This window comes from Vicia villosa, unplaced genomic scaffold (genome assembly GCF_029867415.1).
Source record: "Vicia villosa cultivar HV-30 ecotype Madison, WI unplaced genomic scaffold, Vvil1.0 ctg.002222F_1_1, whole genome shotgun sequence".
Lineage (NCBI taxonomy): Eukaryota > Viridiplantae > Streptophyta > Magnoliopsida > Fabales > Fabaceae > Vicia > Vicia villosa.
In genome coordinates, this window is record NW_026705868.1 from 45,456 (window position 1) to 62,400 (window position 16,945).

At 37.8% G+C, this 16,945-nt stretch overlaps 1 protein-coding gene across 1 annotated transcript; it reads right to left on the reverse strand.

Annotated features, from left to right (window-relative positions):
• Nucleotides 1–15,193: 15,193 nt before the first annotated feature.
• On the reverse strand, nucleotides 15,194–16,326 carry LOC131638222 (uncharacterized). The gene is made up of 3 exons (XM_058908769.1): nucleotides 16,246–16,326; nucleotides 16,078–16,143; nucleotides 15,194–16,021 (listed from the first exon to the last, which is right to left on the reverse strand). The coding sequence occupies exons 1-3, from the start codon at nucleotides 16,324–16,326 to the stop codon at nucleotides 15,194–15,196; spliced, it is 975 nt and encodes a 324-aa protein (XP_058764752.1).
• Between the last annotated feature and the right edge of the window lie 619 nt (nucleotides 16,327–16,945).

Here is a 16,945-nt window from a genome sequence, read left to right on the forward strand (position 1 = left end):
GGAAGAAAGAAGATCCTATTAGAACCAGCTCATTCCTTAAGAACAATGCAGAATGTCAATTTGGTCTAGTATCTCTTATCGAGCCAACTTCTGTTGATCAAGCTCTGGAGGATGCTGATTGGATAATTGCCATGCAAGAAGAACTCAATAAGTTTACAAGGAATGACGTATGGGATCTTGTTCCTAGACCAAAAGGATTCAACATCATTGGAACCAAGTGGGTCTTCAGAAACAAGCTAAGTGAAAAAGGAGAAGTTGTAAGAAACAAAGCCAGACTGGTTGCTCAGGGTTATAGTCAGCAAGAAGGCATAGACTATACAGAAACGTTTGCACCAGTGGCCAGGTTAGAATCTATTCGCTTACTAATTTCTTTTGCCACTCAACATAACATCACTCTATATCAGATGAATGTTAAGAGTGCCTTCTTAAATGGTTATATAGATGAGGAAGTATATGTCCACCAACCACCTGGTTTTGAAGACTCTAAGTCTCCAGAACATGTTTTCAAATTAAAGAAATCATTATATGGATTGAAGCAAGCTCCTAGAGCTTGGTATGAAAGATTAAGTTCTTTCCTTCTGGATAATGGTTTCACTAGAGGACAAGTGGATACTACTCTCTTTTGTAAAACCTTTAAAAAGGATATTTTAATTTTCCAAATTTATGTTGATGATATTATCTTTGGAACCTCTAATGCTACACTTGGAAAGGAGTTTGCTAAGTCTACGCAGGCTGAGTTTGAAATGAGCATGATGGGAGAACTCAAGTACTTTCTTGGGATTCAAATCAATCAAACTTCTGATGGAACATATGTTCATCAAACCAAGTACGTGAAAGAACTTCTGAAGAAGTTTAATCTTTCTGAAAGCAAAGAAGCAAAAACTCCTATGCATCCAACGTGTGTCCTAGGTAAGGATGAGGTAAGTAAGAAGGTAGATCAGAAGCTCTACAGAGGTATGATTGGATCTCTTCTATATCTTACTGCTTCAAGGCCTGATATTTTATTCAGTGTTTGTCTGTGTGCAAGATTCTAATCAGATCCTAGAGAATCTCACTTAATAGTTGTTAAGAGAATTCTGAGGTATCTGAAAGGTACTACTAATGTTGGTTTAGTCTACAGAAGATCTGAAGAATACAACTTAGTAGGATTCTATGATGCTGATTACGCTGGAGATAGAGTTGAAAGGAAAAGTACTTCTGGAAGTTGTCAATTTCTTGGAAGTCACCTGATCTCCTGGTATAGCAAGAAGCAAGCTACCATTGCCCTCTCTACAACAGAAGCAGAATATGTTGTTGCTGTTGGATGTAGTACACAGATGCTCTGGATGAAGAGTCAGCTAGAAGATTATCAGATATATGAGAGTAGTATTCCTATCTTCAGTGATAATACTTCTGCTATATGTTTATCTAAGAATCCAATCTTACATTCCAAAGCTAAACATATGGAGATTAAACATCATTTCATTAGGGACTATGTTCAAAAGGGTGTTCTATCTTTAAACTTTGTTGATACAGACCATCAATGGGCTGATATCTTTACAAAACCCCTTGCTGAAGATAGGTTTAAGTTCATTCTGAAGAATATCAGTATGGATTTATGCCCAAAATGAAAAGATGAGAAGTTCTGATATATGTACTAGATTTGAAATGATCATTTATTTTCTTTTATAAGAAGTTCTGAGTGTTAGTCAGTTAGATATTCTGATTCTGTTATCACTAACGTTTCATATGTCTAAGTTGATTCAGAATCTCTTTTAAAGCAAAACAGCTGTCACCAGCTACTCCAGAAGATGAACACGTGTTCACTCTAAAGGGACAAACATGCGTGCAGTTGATGAGACGCCGCCCTAGGTAACTGTGCAAATCATTTCAAATATCACGTTTTGCCCTAACGTCACTCAACATTAAATGCATTTGATTTTCTGTAATCCTGTTCATTCAGAAACATATTGCATTTCATTTCAAATCCGTGCCTATATAAACTCATCTCCATAACATTTCATCTTTTTACATTCTCTCTCTCTTTGTTCATCATTGTTCATCTCTCTCGTTTTGCATAAAACCTAGTTCTAAACCTGAATCTCAGTGTGAATCCATGGCTTCATCTCCGAATGTTCAACGCAAGGTATCATCGCAACATCATGTTCAACAAAGGAAACCTGCATATCTTCCTTTGAAGTCTTGTTCGATTCCTTATAATGAACTAGAGGTTCTCTGCGAAACAATGGTGGATTTTGAAAACCTTATGGCACATGATTTCAAAACCAAAATTGCTATGCTGATACAAGAATGGTCAAACTACTTTGAAAGGTTGATTGGACCAGTCTATCCTATATTGGTTAAGGATTTCTGGACACATGCAACAGTTACGTCAACTGCCATCATCTCCTTCGTGCTAGGGCATGAAGTTGTTGTAATTGAGAAACTGATAAGGAAACTATATGGTCTTGATGGTTTGGATGGAATCTCTGGTGCTCTTCATGGAAGAACTGATTGGGAGAAAGTTGATCGAGAGTTGTTTACTTCTGGTATCGCCTCTACCTTCATTATTGCCTTAAAGCCTTCCTACAGAGTATGGGCTGAGATCATTCTGGGATCTCTCTATCATAGAAAATCATTAAGTGCTGCTACCTATGTCAATCAGGATCAGAAGTATATATTATTCTGCATTGGAAAAGGAATGAGAGTCAATCTACCACACATTCTTTTTCAACATCTGAAGACTAATATAGAAGAATCAAAAGATGAAGAACGTCAGAAGAATCCCAAACTCAAGAAGAATACTATTCCTCTTGGAAGGATGATTTCAGACATTCTGATTGAAAGTGGTTTGATAGAAGTTCTGAGAGCAGCTGGCTCATCTAAGAACTTGTCTGTTATCCAAGGAGTTATTCTGAATGCTCAGACTCTAAAAAGGATGCAGCTGATTGAAGAAGTAACCACTCCTTCAACAATGTTTCCAGATATTCTAACTAGAAGAACTCGTGTTGTGGGTTTTTCTCACATGTTCAAAGAGGAGCTAGACAAATCTGTCAAACGCTATCTGAAGTCATGTGTTATAGCAAAAACTTTTGTTGATCCTGCTTGGATTCGAGGACGAACTCTTTCATCTCTAGAAGAGTTAAGAAAGAAGGAACATAAGAAAAAAGAAAAGAAACTGAAGAGAAAGGCCACAGAAGAAGGCTCTGATTCTAAGCAAGCAAAGAAGCAGAAGAAACCCAGAGAGAATCTCAAACCTAAAAGAACTGATGAACAAATTGAGAAGCTCATTCATAAAGTTTACCGTTCTTCTGAACGTCCCCCTCAGAAAAAAGCCTCCTCCTTCTGTCACTCCATCTTCTTCCATAACCACAAACATAAACCAGCCACTTCTTTCTACACCTGTTCTAAAACCTCAACCACAAAATGCTATCTCTCCCCATCTTCCTTATGAAAATATTCTCTCAACCACCTCCACCATATATTCTTCATCTTCTACCACCCTTGCCTTGTTCTCAAGAGAATAAAAACCCTATAGTCTTCTTTACCCTGACTATTGTTTCACCTTCAATCCTCCTGAACCCTCTATTAATGCTTGCTATGACTTGTTGATGTGTAAGGTCAGAACTGGATTGGAAACTCTGAAAGCTTCTTATGAGTCCCAGATGGATCATGTTGTTCTTCGCAAGTTGTGGAAAGTCTTTAAGAAGGATATTCAGACTGATTTTCTGAACATCTAGAAGAGATGCTTGGCTGAAAGTATTGGATCTTCTGGCTAATTTTTGGATTTAGATGATGGTAAGTACTATCATCCCATCAGGAGCTGGAAATCTCTTGAAGAGAAGGATTTCGTTGATGAGCTTGAAGAAGTTCATCCTTTGGCTATGGTTGTGTGGAAGCCTAGCTATCACGTTGTGACTGGAGACTTTGAGTTCTTATTCAACTGGTTAAGGGAGAATCCCTCTGCTAAGGCACCAGCTATGGTATATCCAGAAGTTGATTACCCTTCAGAACTTGTTGCTCCTACACCTCCAAAGAATTTGGCTGCAATTCTTCTGGCACTTGAGAATCCTGATTCTGATATCCCTTCACCTGTGTATGCTGATGATGCTTTTGAAGCAGAAGCTGATGCCGAGAAACAAGCTATTGAGAATCATCCTGCTATGCAATCTCCTCTTAAGGAAACTCAAGCTGATGTTCTCATGGTCGATGTTGCTGTTCTGGACAATAGCTTTGATGCTTCTTCTGCTGGACCTTCTGTTCTGGTGAACACCATGAAGGCTCTTCAACAGAATCAAGCTGATCTTGCTTCTCGTCTGGACAAACATGAGGAAACTCACGATGAGTTCAGATCTTTTATGAAGACGCAGACAGAAAGCACTGCTGAGATTCAAAACCTTCTGGCCAAGATAGTTTCTAAACTAGGCTAGTCGTAGTGTGTCTTGGTCTTAGATGTTTTCTTGTTTCTTGCATCTGTTTCTTGCATATGCTTCTGATCCTTGCTGTATCTTCTGATATATTTTGTTAATCAATAAAAAATTATCTTCTTCACTTTATTTTGTTTTATCATGTGAATCTTTTTAATGCTTTTTGATGTTATGACAAAAAGGGGGAGAAACATGATAATTGATTTGATTTATATTATCAGTTGCTGGGATTAAGTCTCAACATTCCTAACATTATTTGCAAGTTCTATGTTTGTAAGATTTTTTGCAGGATTGAAGAGATTCTGAAAAAGCTCAACATAAGAAGCAAATACATGGGAAAAGCAATCCTATAAAGAAGCATGTTCTTGGAAAATTGAAGCAAGCTTAGTGTTGTGAAGCTTCAAGATCAAAAGCAAGAAGAAGAATGTTCTGATAGTCATTCATAGAATGCTCTGATGTTCTCGGTTGAGAATATACTCTGATACATTTTCTTCATCTTATATGCTCTGATAAATGCTATTCATCAAGAATGCTCTGATACATGATAGTTATCAAGAATGCTTTGATACATTCACATTATGACTCTGATACATTCATGTTCTGATAATTTTTGTCTAGTATGTTCTGAAACATTTCAGGATGTAAAGATGCTCTGATGATGCTCTGAAACATTCAAGAATATTCTGATTCAATCAAGCATGCTATGACAACTAAGAAGAAATTCAAAGCTCTGAAGCTGTCCTATGGAAGCAAGAAGCAGAGGCTCTGAATATTTTGAAGTTCTAGGCAAAGTGAAAGTCTCTGCTGAAATGAAAAATACTCAGGGAAGTTTTTTATTTATAAATTCTTCCAGTATTTATTTCAGGGGGAGATTGTTAATCTCAGGGGGAGACATATTCACACACTCTGATTATATGCTTTTCTATATCTGTGAAATTGTCTTTTGTCATCTGATATTCTGATTGCAAATTCATATCAATTATATATGTTTTTGTCATCATCAAAAAGGGGGAGATTGTTAGAACAAGATTTGTTCTGATCAATATTCTTGTTTTGATGATAACAATGTATATGAATTTTGTATAAGACAATGTGGTACTCTAATCCTATGCATTTTCCATTTAAGGAAATATATAAGGAGTATGCACAATTCAGCGCTAATAAGCACTGACTCAGAAGATTCTGGATTGCAACATCAGAACATGCTCTCGCAAGACATCAGAAGATGGTCAAGCAGAATCAGAACATGGTCTATGAAGCATCAGAAGAACTTGAGATCAGAAGCAGAAGCACTGAAGTTCTTATAGTATCATGCTAAATCACTTTAAAGTCAGAAGACAAGAAGATGCTTTGCACCAAGCTGTAACTCTGATTCTGATTATTCAAACGTTGTATTCACAAAATCTGAGATCAGAAGTTAGTTCTAGATGACAGGCTACGAAGTCTATCTCTGACTAACAAAAGGAACGTTAGAAGCTACAAAAGGCAAAGTCAGTAAAAGCAGAGAAAAGCATGGCTCGAGGTAGTTGACAAAACAGTGAAAACATTAAATGCAAAGCTGACCAGTCACGCAACGCATTAAATGCATTTCAACGGTCATCTTCTCAAATGCCTATATATGTGAAGTTCTAATCAGAAGCAATTACAACAACTCTTGCAAAGAATACCAAAACGCTGCTGAATTCAAAACTAACGAACTTCATCTTCAACCTCACTTTCATTGTAATATCTTAGTGAGTGTTAAGCTTAGAACTTAAGAGAATTATCACAGTTGTGATTATAGCTTTCTAAGAAGCATTTCAATACTCTTGTAAACATTTATTTTATATTGATTTGTAAAAGGTTCCTAGAGTGATCAAGTTGTGATCAGTAGACTCTAGAAGACTTAAAAGTTTCTAATTGTTGATTTCCTAGAGTGATCAAGTTGTGATCAGTAGACTCTAGAAGACTTAGAAGTTTCTAAGTGTTGATTTCCTAGAGTGATCAAGGTGTGATCAATATACTCTAGAAGACTTAGAGTGTTTCTAAGTGGATAACCATTGTAATCAAGATTGATTAATGGATTAAATCCTCAGTTGAGGTAAATCACTCTAAGGGGGTGGACTGGAGTAGTTTCGTTAACAACGAACCAGGATAAAAATATTGTGTTCATTGTTTTTATCTTAAGAGTTTTTAAAGTCACACTTATTCAAACCCCCGTTTCTAAGTGTTTTTCTATCCTTCATCCAAACCATATTTGAGGACTCCCCCTGAGCAACAAACCCGGGTGGTTGCTCCATATATACTCCCTCTTCAAGATCAACATGTAAAAAGGCATTTTTGATGTCAATTTGATGAAGAGGCCAATGTCGAATGGCTGCAATGGCTAGAAAAGTCTAACAGATGTCATCTTGTCTACAGGCGAGAAGGTGTCACTATAATCCATCCCAAAAATCTGAGTGTATCCTTTGGCTACCAAGCGAGCTTTAAATCGATCAATCTTACTGTCATACCCCAAAATTTACCCGATATAATTCACATCTTTTAATTTATTAAGGGTGTTAAAAATTAAGAGCCATAGGGTTTAATATATCTATTAATAAACTCGATCTCTTATAAAATGCCCTTATAAATTGATTAAAACAAAATGGAGGTATGAATAGCAAATACTTAAGATCTAATTTGATATTGGGACATTTGTTTTATTTTTATTCTCATCATTTGTTTATTTTATCATTTTTTCATTTTATCGAATAATACTATTATTACTAACTAAGGATTAATTACCTATTATCAATTATTATTAATATTTTTGATATTATGGTCATTAAGTTAAATAATTAGGATTATTAGTTTTATTAGGTTCATTAGAAGTAATTATAAGGTTTATTAATATTAGTTGGTTTATTATTAATTTTGATAGAATTATCATTTATTATTATTAGTTTCTATCATTACTATTTAATTATTAGTATTTTATTTTACTATTATTATTATTATTAGTTATAGTTATTATTATTAGGTTGTTAAAATAAAAATAAAATAAAGAAAAAAAAAACAAAAAAACAAATTTGTTCACGTTTCATGGAAAGGTTGGATTTGCAAGAACAGAGGATCAAAAAAGAAATACGGCAAGACTGGATTGGATTCCAAATCAAATATCTTAGCATTTAAAAGCAAGATTTCTGATAAATTTGGAGACCTAATTGGTAGTATTATAAAGACAGAATGGGAGCCAAGGCAAAGAGGGGGATTTTTGGCAAAAAAACTAGGCTGGGAGGCTTGCAATACCGTGAAAAAAAAGAGAGGAAGGAAGAGGAATCCCAATCGGATTCGAGCCAAACCAAACATCTAAATCAATTCCCTGGAGTTCTCTGAACATAACCAAATCATTAGCATCGATCTGAACCCGCTCACACGTATCTGGACGTCCGCGTTTTATGCTCCGAAATTTTTTTATTCGAGTTCCACCATATGCGCATCATAAATCGAATTCGAATACGTGTTTGTGTTTATAATCTCGTTTAGAATCTCCTTGTGTCAATTAATTTGAGTTTCACTGCAGGTTTCAAGAACCACCATTGATAGGTTACCCAAGCTTCAAATTGGGGTTCTTCAAAACAAGCAAAATTAGAGGAAACTGAAGCCACCGGAGTGTTCAGGGGATCTAAAGGAGTCGAACCATGGTTTCGGAATCTATTTATATTACGTATAACGTTATTTGAATGTTGCAGGGGCTGTGGCAATGTTTGCAAAGCGTGGCCAAAAAGTCTTGAGTTTCTGAAAAAAAGAACCCACGAAGAAGAAGGGGTGTGACTGGGCGCGGTTTAATTTTAATTTTTTTGAGTTATTCGTTTTGGTATATTATTTTTGTTGGTGATTACTTTAATAGCGAACAAAACATGGCACAATGGCTAAGAGGAGGCGCTTAAGGACTTCTTGCATAAGGGAGGGGGTTCGATCCCCACTTCCGACGTTGTTTATTTAATAAAGCATGAGTTCATAGATCCGGTGCTATACGCCCTCGCTGGCTCACGATACACCCTCCATTAGCAACCATCTGATCGTTAGCTCTCCAGATCAAATGCCCCAGGAGCTGCAACCTTATCATGGACATCAAAGGGGCGCTGCACAGAATTCTGCCCAGGTTTTATTATATATTTTCTATTTTACTTGTTTAATTAATTGAATTAAGTATCCACTAATTATGTTTAATTAAATTAATTTATAAATTAGGATTAGGAAAATAGAATTAGGATTAGGTTTAGGTTTATAACATTTTCCCTATTATTCGATTATGTCGATTATTCGACTTAATTGATTTAATTAGTTTTAATTAATATTAAATCACAAAAACCCTATAAAGGTGTAAGTATTAGGGTTTGCCCAATCCCATTGCGCATTTGGCAAAGAAAACATTAACCTTCAATTAATTCTCTCCTCGACCCGACTAAAGCTATTAGTCGTATTAGACGAGAGATAAAAGAACAAGACATGAGATTTAAAATGTAATTTAAAATACATTTAATTTGCTGCCCGCGACGATCGAATCAATCGATCTGAGTAACCAGCAATGCCCCATTAATCCGTTAGCTATACTGATCAAATCTATTGATCATCGCATCTAACGGTGACATATTAAATCAGGGTTGTACGCCCAAACACTTAAAACACATCAAACCACAAACCACAGATTTTCATATCTTCGATACTGCGAAACTACGAAGGTAATTCAAAATACCTTTTCAAAACTGCGAAACGGTAATTCAAAATACCGTCAACACATTCAAGCTCTAATTCTAAGGCGTACAACCCTGTGCCCGAACTACGTTGACTCTGATTCTCCCTAAGGAGATACGTAGGCACTTGGATAACCAAGGCGAGTCCCCCTCCCTAAAATCTCAATTTTTCTCCTATTCACTTCTTTAGCTATTAACCTTAACTTTTAGCCATAAACTGTTACCTTAGATTCAAAGCCATAGGAAAGGGTTGAGGGTGCCTAACACCTTCCCTCGACCTGATTATAATAACTTACCCCGATCTCTTAACTGCGTAGGGTTTCCTATTCGCCCTTCAGAATAGGTGGCGACTCTAAAAGCTTAATTTTTAGGGTAGGTTGCTACACTTACCATCTGGACCAACTTCACTGTATAAACCCAATGACAACCTACTAAAGAGTTCCCAAGTACCACTGCCTTGAAGAGCACACATTTCGTCAATCATTGCTTGCCTCCACTCAGGGTGAGATAATGCTTCACCTGGAGTGTTAGGAATAGAAATAAAAGACAGAGAAGACAAACAAGTATACCGCAAAGGGGGAAAGACGATGATAACATAAATAAATATAATGTGGGGAAGGATTCCGTGTTTAACGTATACCTTTTCGAAGAGCAATCGGAAGATTGGACTCAAGTTGTGGGATCAGATCCAATGATGGCGAAGGCGTCGGAGGAGAGTCTGCAATGACCTCAGGGGCAGGTACTGTCTCAGAAATAGGTACTTTCTCAGGGATAGGTACGACATACGTGGATTGACGACGCTGATATGTTTGAAGTGGGCGAGAATTGAGGGGGTCAACTGTAGGGCTAGAATGATGGGGGATAATGAGAAATGGGACTTCCGGAAGAGGTGTGGGAGTATTATCCTGAAGGGGTTTCGGAGTTACTTGGCTGGACTCAAAATATGGAACAAACTCGAAAAAGGTTACATCGGCCGATACGAGGTATCGTTGTAGAGTATGTGAGTAGCAACGATAACCTTTTTGGGATCGATGATAACCAAGAAAGACACACTTTTGTGATCGAGCTGATAATTTATCAAGACCAGGAGAGAGATTATGTACAAAACATGTGGACCCGAAGACTCGAGGAGGAATCGGGTGAAGTGGAGAGTTGGGAAAAAGGATTGAATGAGAGATTCTATTGTTAAGAACAGATGAGGGCATGCGATTTATAAGGTAACATGATGTTAGCACAACATCCCCCCAAAACCAAAGTGGAAGATTACCATGGAGAAGTAGGGTCCGAGTGGTTTCTACGAGATGCCGATTTTTGCGTTCGGCTACCCCGTTTTGTTGAGGTGTATGAGGATGTAGATGTTCTTGATTGGCTGCACTTTTTGGCTAAAACACTCTGGTCACCATCAGAGAAACACAGCAGCAGAAAATAACTAGCATACGACCAGAGAAGCAGAAAGGCTAATACTGACACACATACCCGATAGAGGCAGAAACAACACCACATACTAAGTCTGCACAACATACAACCAACATACTCATCTCAGAATTCTACAAGATAGCTACACTACTCAAGCACACATCAGCTAGCTACTCAACTACTTCAAGCACAATATAAATTGTCAACAATTGGCTTGATCATTAAACAAAAGACAATTAGTTCTGAACATAGAAAAACTTGTTCTGGGGTGATAGTACTACTCCCCCTATTTAGCAGCTATAATCTTTGACTCATTGGCTTTAGAGGTCCCATGGGGTGTCTCAGCAGATGTTATGACAATGTCAGGAATATGGGTTCCTTGAAAGAGCTTATGATGAATAGGGATGACAAGCAGACCCAAACACGCGGGGCCCACCCGCACTCGAACCCGAGTCAACGGGGGAAAACCCAAATTGATTGGGTTTGGGTTCGGGTGCCACCTGATATTTCGGGTGCGGGTTTGGGTAGTGTGAAACCAGCTCTCGAAACCCGAAATCACACCCGCTTATATATATATACATCAACATCTTCTTCATTAGCATTGTCTACTGTCAAAGCATAGACAATGCTGAGCTTGTAGACAATGCTGAGCCTTGTGAAGTTGATCAGCTCTCTTGAATCTGATGCTGAGCTTGTAGATAATGCTGATGAATAAGATGTTGATGGATCTGAGAAATTTTGGGGAGAAGACAGTAGTTTGCATTGTCTACTGTCAAAGCTTGTGGCCAAAATTTTTTGGGGAGAAGACAGTAGTTTGCATATGTGTTAAGCTAATACACGTTCTGTAGTGAATGTCATGACTGATGTCATGACATCCTTGTGTGACAGTAGGAGCTGTTATATTTTATTAGTTGTATTTCCTGATTTCTCTCAATCTACAATTTAGGAAACCTTTTATTGTGTGCTGAATATTTTGCCCAGAAGATTCTGCTGACAGCACATTCTGTAAAAACCAGATGGCGTGTAAATTAGGTTAACTTGGTTAACCCTAATTTGTTTCTAAAAAAGCCCAAGGCCCAAGAGCTACATATAAAAAGTCTGCAATCCTAATTTGGAACGCAAAGAGAGAAAGATTGTTAACTGTGAAGAACCGTAGTTCTGTAGCTGTCTCTTGTACTCCAAGTAATTGTCTTTGATGATTGCGTTGGAATAGGTTGTTTTTGTTAATTGCCACTCAAAGCTTTTAAGCACGAGTGTGTGTCTCTTGATTGAAGCTTTTAAGCAGATCAAGGTGTGTTTTTGAAGCGTGTCTTCTCTCTGAATTTGTATAATGTTTATTTGTAATCACTACTGTGATTGAGAGGGAGTGAGTGGAGATACTCAGGACTAGGAATAGATTGGAATTACATTGGGTAGGTTTTAAGTGAGGAGTTGTAAACGGGGAGTTTAACTCCGAATTAATTATGCTTATATTGGATTTCCTCCCTGGCTTGTTAGCCCTCAGAGTAGGTTGTTTGAACCGAACTGGGTAAACAATTCTATGTGTTCTTTATTGTTTTCATGCGTTTCTGTTTTAATGATTTATGTTGTGTAATTGTGGATGTCATAACATCCAATAAGACATCCAGCATGAGTTACTAGAATTTTCAATGATAGATGCAAACCCTTGGTACATTGTGGCAGTAGAACATAAGGAACGAAAACCAACTACGGTGACAAGTAACCGATTTTTCACCAATGACATTCAGGCCACCCACAATTATGTTTTGAGATGAATCATTGACACTCTCTGTGGTATGAGCTGTAATGTTCCGGCCCAAGATCAACGTGGTAAAGTTTAGCATTCTTTCAAAAGAAACTTCACAGCTTCTCTCCTCCCCTGTATAAGCAGGATTGTGACACGCTTTGACTGACTCCATCAAGGTTTTATAAAGGTTGTCAAACACATTTAGAAGTTGTGACATTTCAGAAGACCCGGATGGTAGTTTCTTCAATAGGAACCGAGGCAAGAAAGATTGTCTTGGTAAATAATCCTTGATATTCGGCATTCTGATGATACTCCCCACCGTCATCATACTCTGACGAAAAAAAGTCCTTCTTCAACAGATTTCACCCGCCTTGAAGCCTTTGTTTTGTTTCTTATAAGTATGGTAGGTTAATGGAGGCTTTGTGAGTATGGCTTTCTTCTCCTCCTGCTGAGAAGGAGGATGATTCTTATTGTTATAATGCAATTGATAGCTTACTTGAGGCTTTGCGAGTATGGATTCCTTCTCCTCCATCTGAGAAGGAAGATGATTCTTACTATTATAATGCAATTGATAGCCTACTTGAGGCTTTGCGAGTATGGCTTCCTTCTCCTCCTGTTGGGAAGGAGGATGATTCTTATTTTAACGCAATTGAAAACTTACTTGAGGCTTTGCGAGTATAAATTCCCTGTCCTCCTGAGAGAAGCACGAGGTGTTGGCAGCTTGGCAGAATAGATGCTTCTCTAACTTGGTAACCGCAGGAAGTATCTTTTCTAGAAGAAATAGTGGAATCGGTACTTTGCTCGTTGTACTTCGATTCCAGTATTCTATTGCGAGCTCTTGAGGTGTGGAAGTAAAATTTTGTTGTCTTAAAGACACCAATGCCGAGAATATTATGAAAATAAGAATCACACGCATGGCTGATAATTGTTTGAGCATGGTTGATAAATGGTTGAGTATAGTTTGAGTTTGAGAATTGTTTAGAAGATGGTGTTATTTATAGGAGAATGAAAATTTATGGAAGGTGAAAGTGAAAGGATGGGGAAGTGTGAATAGTTAGATAAACATGCGATTTTATGGATGTTGGTAAAATGAAAATTAATGGTAGGTAAGAGGATGAATACGTGACACGTGATTTTGTGGAGGTGAATATTTTGAAAATATTCACCTCCACAAAATCACTTGTCACGTATTCATCCTCTTACCTTCCATTAATTTTCATTCTACCAGCATCCATAAAATCGCATGTTTATCTAACTATTCACACTTCCCCATCCTTTCACTTTCACCTTCCATAAATTTTCATTCTCCTATAAATAACACCATCTTCTAAACAATTCTCAAACTCAAACTATACTCAACCATTTATCAACCATGCTCAAACAATTATCAACCATGCGTGTGATTCTTATTTTTATAATATTCTCGGCATTGGTGTCTTTAAGACAACAAAATTTTACTTCCACACCTCGAGAGCTCGCAATAGAATACTGGAACCGAAGTACAACGAGCAAAGTACCGATTCCACTATTTATTCTAGAAAAGATACTTCCTGCGGTTACCAAGTTAGAGAAGTATCTATTCTGCCAAGCTGTCAACACCTCGTGCTTCTCTCAGTAGGACAGGGAATTCATACTCGCAAAGCCTCAAGTAAGCTATCAATTGCGTTAAAATAAGAATCATCCTCCTTCTCAGCAGGAGGAGAAGGAAGCTGTGGACCGTCCTTTCGGGCCATACCCCTCCGTGGGTGGGATACGTGAACTGACTCTTTTTTGTCGATCGGACGCTTTCGCGTCACTTTTGAAAAAGTTTAAACCAAGTTCTTCATATGTCAGGATATTTTGAAAAAATCCATGTTTATATGAGACTCTTAATTTTCATATTGAAACTTTCCTGAAAAAAGAAGTGGGCAAATTTTGGGGTATAACAGAAGCCATACTCGCAAAGCCTCATGTAGGCTATCAATTGCATTATAATAATAAGAACCATCTTCCTTCTCAGCAGGAGGAGAAGGAATCCATACTCGCAAAGCCTCAAGTAAGCTATCAATTGCATTATAATAATAAGAATCATCCTCCTTCTCAGCAGGAGGAGAAGGAAGCCATACTCACAAAGCCTCCATTAACCTACCATACTTATAAGAAATAAAACAAAAGCTTTAAGGGGGATGAAATATGTTGAAGAAGGACTTTTTTTTCAAGGAAGACAGTCTTTCTTGCCTCGGTCCCTATTGAAGAAACTACCATCTGGTTCTTCTGAAATGTCACAACTTCTAAATGTGTTCGACAACCTTTTTAAAACCATGATGGAGTCAGTCAAAGCGTGTCACAATCCTGCTTATACAGGGGAGGAGAGAACCTGTGAAATTTCTTTTGAAAGAATGCTAAACTTTACCACGTTGATCTTGGGCCAGAACATTACAGCTCATACCATAGAGAGTGTCAACGGTTCATCTCAAAACATAATTGTGGGTGACCTGAATGTCATTGGTGAAAAATATGTTACTTGTCACCGTAGTTGGTTTCCGTTCCTTATGTTCTACTGCCACAATGTACCAAGGGTTCACATCTATCATTGAAAATTCTAGTAACTCACGCTGGATGTCTTACTAGATGTTATGACATCCACAATTACACAACATAAATCGTTAAAACAGAAACGCATGAAAACAATAAAGAACACACATAATTGTTTACCCATGGGGTGTCTCAGCAGATGTTATGACAATGTCAGAAACATGGGTTCCTTGAAAGAGTTTATGATGAAAGAGTAAAGGGCTTGCCCTTTTGCACATAGAATCTTTGTCATTCAGGATCTTAGGAAATTGATTCAAGATAATTCCACAAGTAAGGAAAGGGAAAGCAATGGGGTCTTTAACACTATAGCTACCAGCATGCTTTAAAGTTTGCTAAAAAATATATGTCCCATTGTCGACTTTGGTCTTAGTACCAATAGCAAAGATGAATTTACCTAGAACAGCAGAAATTGTAGACTTGTGTTGAGTTGGCACCCAGTTGGCAGCTCCAATCCTGTGAAGTATATGATACTTCACACTTAGCTTGTTGGCATTCAACTTTTCTTTGACAGGCCACGTCTTGACTTTTCCAGCAGTAATTACCTTGCACATTTGATTATCAGACACTTCCAACTCAGGCTGAGCTTCATTGGATCTTTCCAGAAATTTGTTGATCACAGTGGGGGAGAAGGTAACACAATTTCCCCTGACAAACACTTTCAAGTAATCCTTAGCTTTCTTGTTGGCACAATCTTCATGTAAATTCACAACGAACTCCTTCACAAGGACTTCATAACACTTGGAGAATTGAGTCACGGTTTTTATCAGCCCAGCTTCATGAATGAGATTCACAATCTCTTCACACTCAAGAGCATTCTGAGCAAGCTCCCTCTCTAAGGCCAATCTTTTCTGATAGACATATTTCCATCTGATTACACTGGATGGATAGTGAAAAGAAATATTATCAATAGGCACTTCAGGGACACTAGCAGCAAGCTTGCTAGTAGAGGCCTTCTTCTTGGGAGGGATGTCATTGACATCCAGAGCAACATCAGAATCCGACTCATTCTCAGCAATAATTCTAGCCTTTTTCTTCTTAGGCACCACTTTGCTCCAAGATTTCTTGGGGCCAACAGAACTGGGCTTAACCACAGTCTTTTTCTTCAGAGAGTCCTCATCCACAGCTTGCTTCCCTTCCTCCTCATAAGCCTTTTGGTTATACTTGGATTGATAGAAGCAACCAAGTCATCATTAGAGAGATCATCAAGTTTGATCACCTTATCAGCATTGGTCTTCTCAGGTTCTTTCTCTTCAGCTTGACCACCTTCAGTGTGACCCTCATCCTTATTAACAGAAATTCCATCTTTATCTTTCTTCGTAGGATGTTCTCATCCTTTGTTCACAGCTCTCCAGGCCTTGCTGTCCACAGACTTCAAAACAACTACCATACGAGGTTTCCAGTAGTCATAGTTAGACCCATCCATAATGGGTGGTCTATTCTCAAAAATAATTACATCCTTGTCCATAGTACCAGAATTTATTGTCCCTAGATCTCACCTAGAAATAAACAGACAGGGTGCCTGCTTTGATGCCAATTGAGTGTGAAGAGATTGTGAATCTCATTCATGAAGCTGGGCTGATAAAAAATGTGAATCAATTCTCCAAGTGTTATGAAGTCCTTGTGAAGGAGTTCATTGTGAATTTACATGAAGATTGTGCCAACAAGAAAGCTAAGGATTACTTGAAAGTGTTTGTCAGGGGAAATTGTGTTAACTTCTCCATTGTGATCAACAAATTTCTAGAAAGATCCAATGAAGCTCAGCCTGAGTTGGAAGTGTCTGATAATCAAATGTGCAAGGTAATTACTGCTGGACAAGTCAAGACGTGGCCTGTCAAAGAAAAATTGAATGCCAGCAAGCTAAGTGTGAAGTATGCTATACTTCACAGGATTGGAGCTGCCAACTGGGTGCCAACTTAACACAAGTCTACAATTTCTGCTGTTGCGGGTCAAAAAATAGTCGCCACGAAATGGTAACAAACAGAGTCGCCACCAAATTGTATTTATTCCAATGGGAAAGGGAAAATATTGATAAAACCCTTGGGAAATGAAAACAATGAATAAGATGGTCTTCGCAACCAAATTTG

Coding starts and splice junctions, on each gene's coding strand:
- LOC131638222 (XM_058908769.1), bottom strand. CDS start 16,326: ATGGACAAGGATGTAATTATTTTTGAGAATAGACCACCCATTATGGAT. Junction 16,144..16,245: donor ACTACTGGAAACCTCGTATG/GTAGTTGTTTTG, acceptor TCTGTTAATAAG/GATGAGGGTCACACTGAAGG. Junction 16,022..16,077: donor AGAAGACCAATGCTGATAAG/GTGATCAAACTT, acceptor TATCAATCCAAG/TATAACCAAAAGGCTTATGA.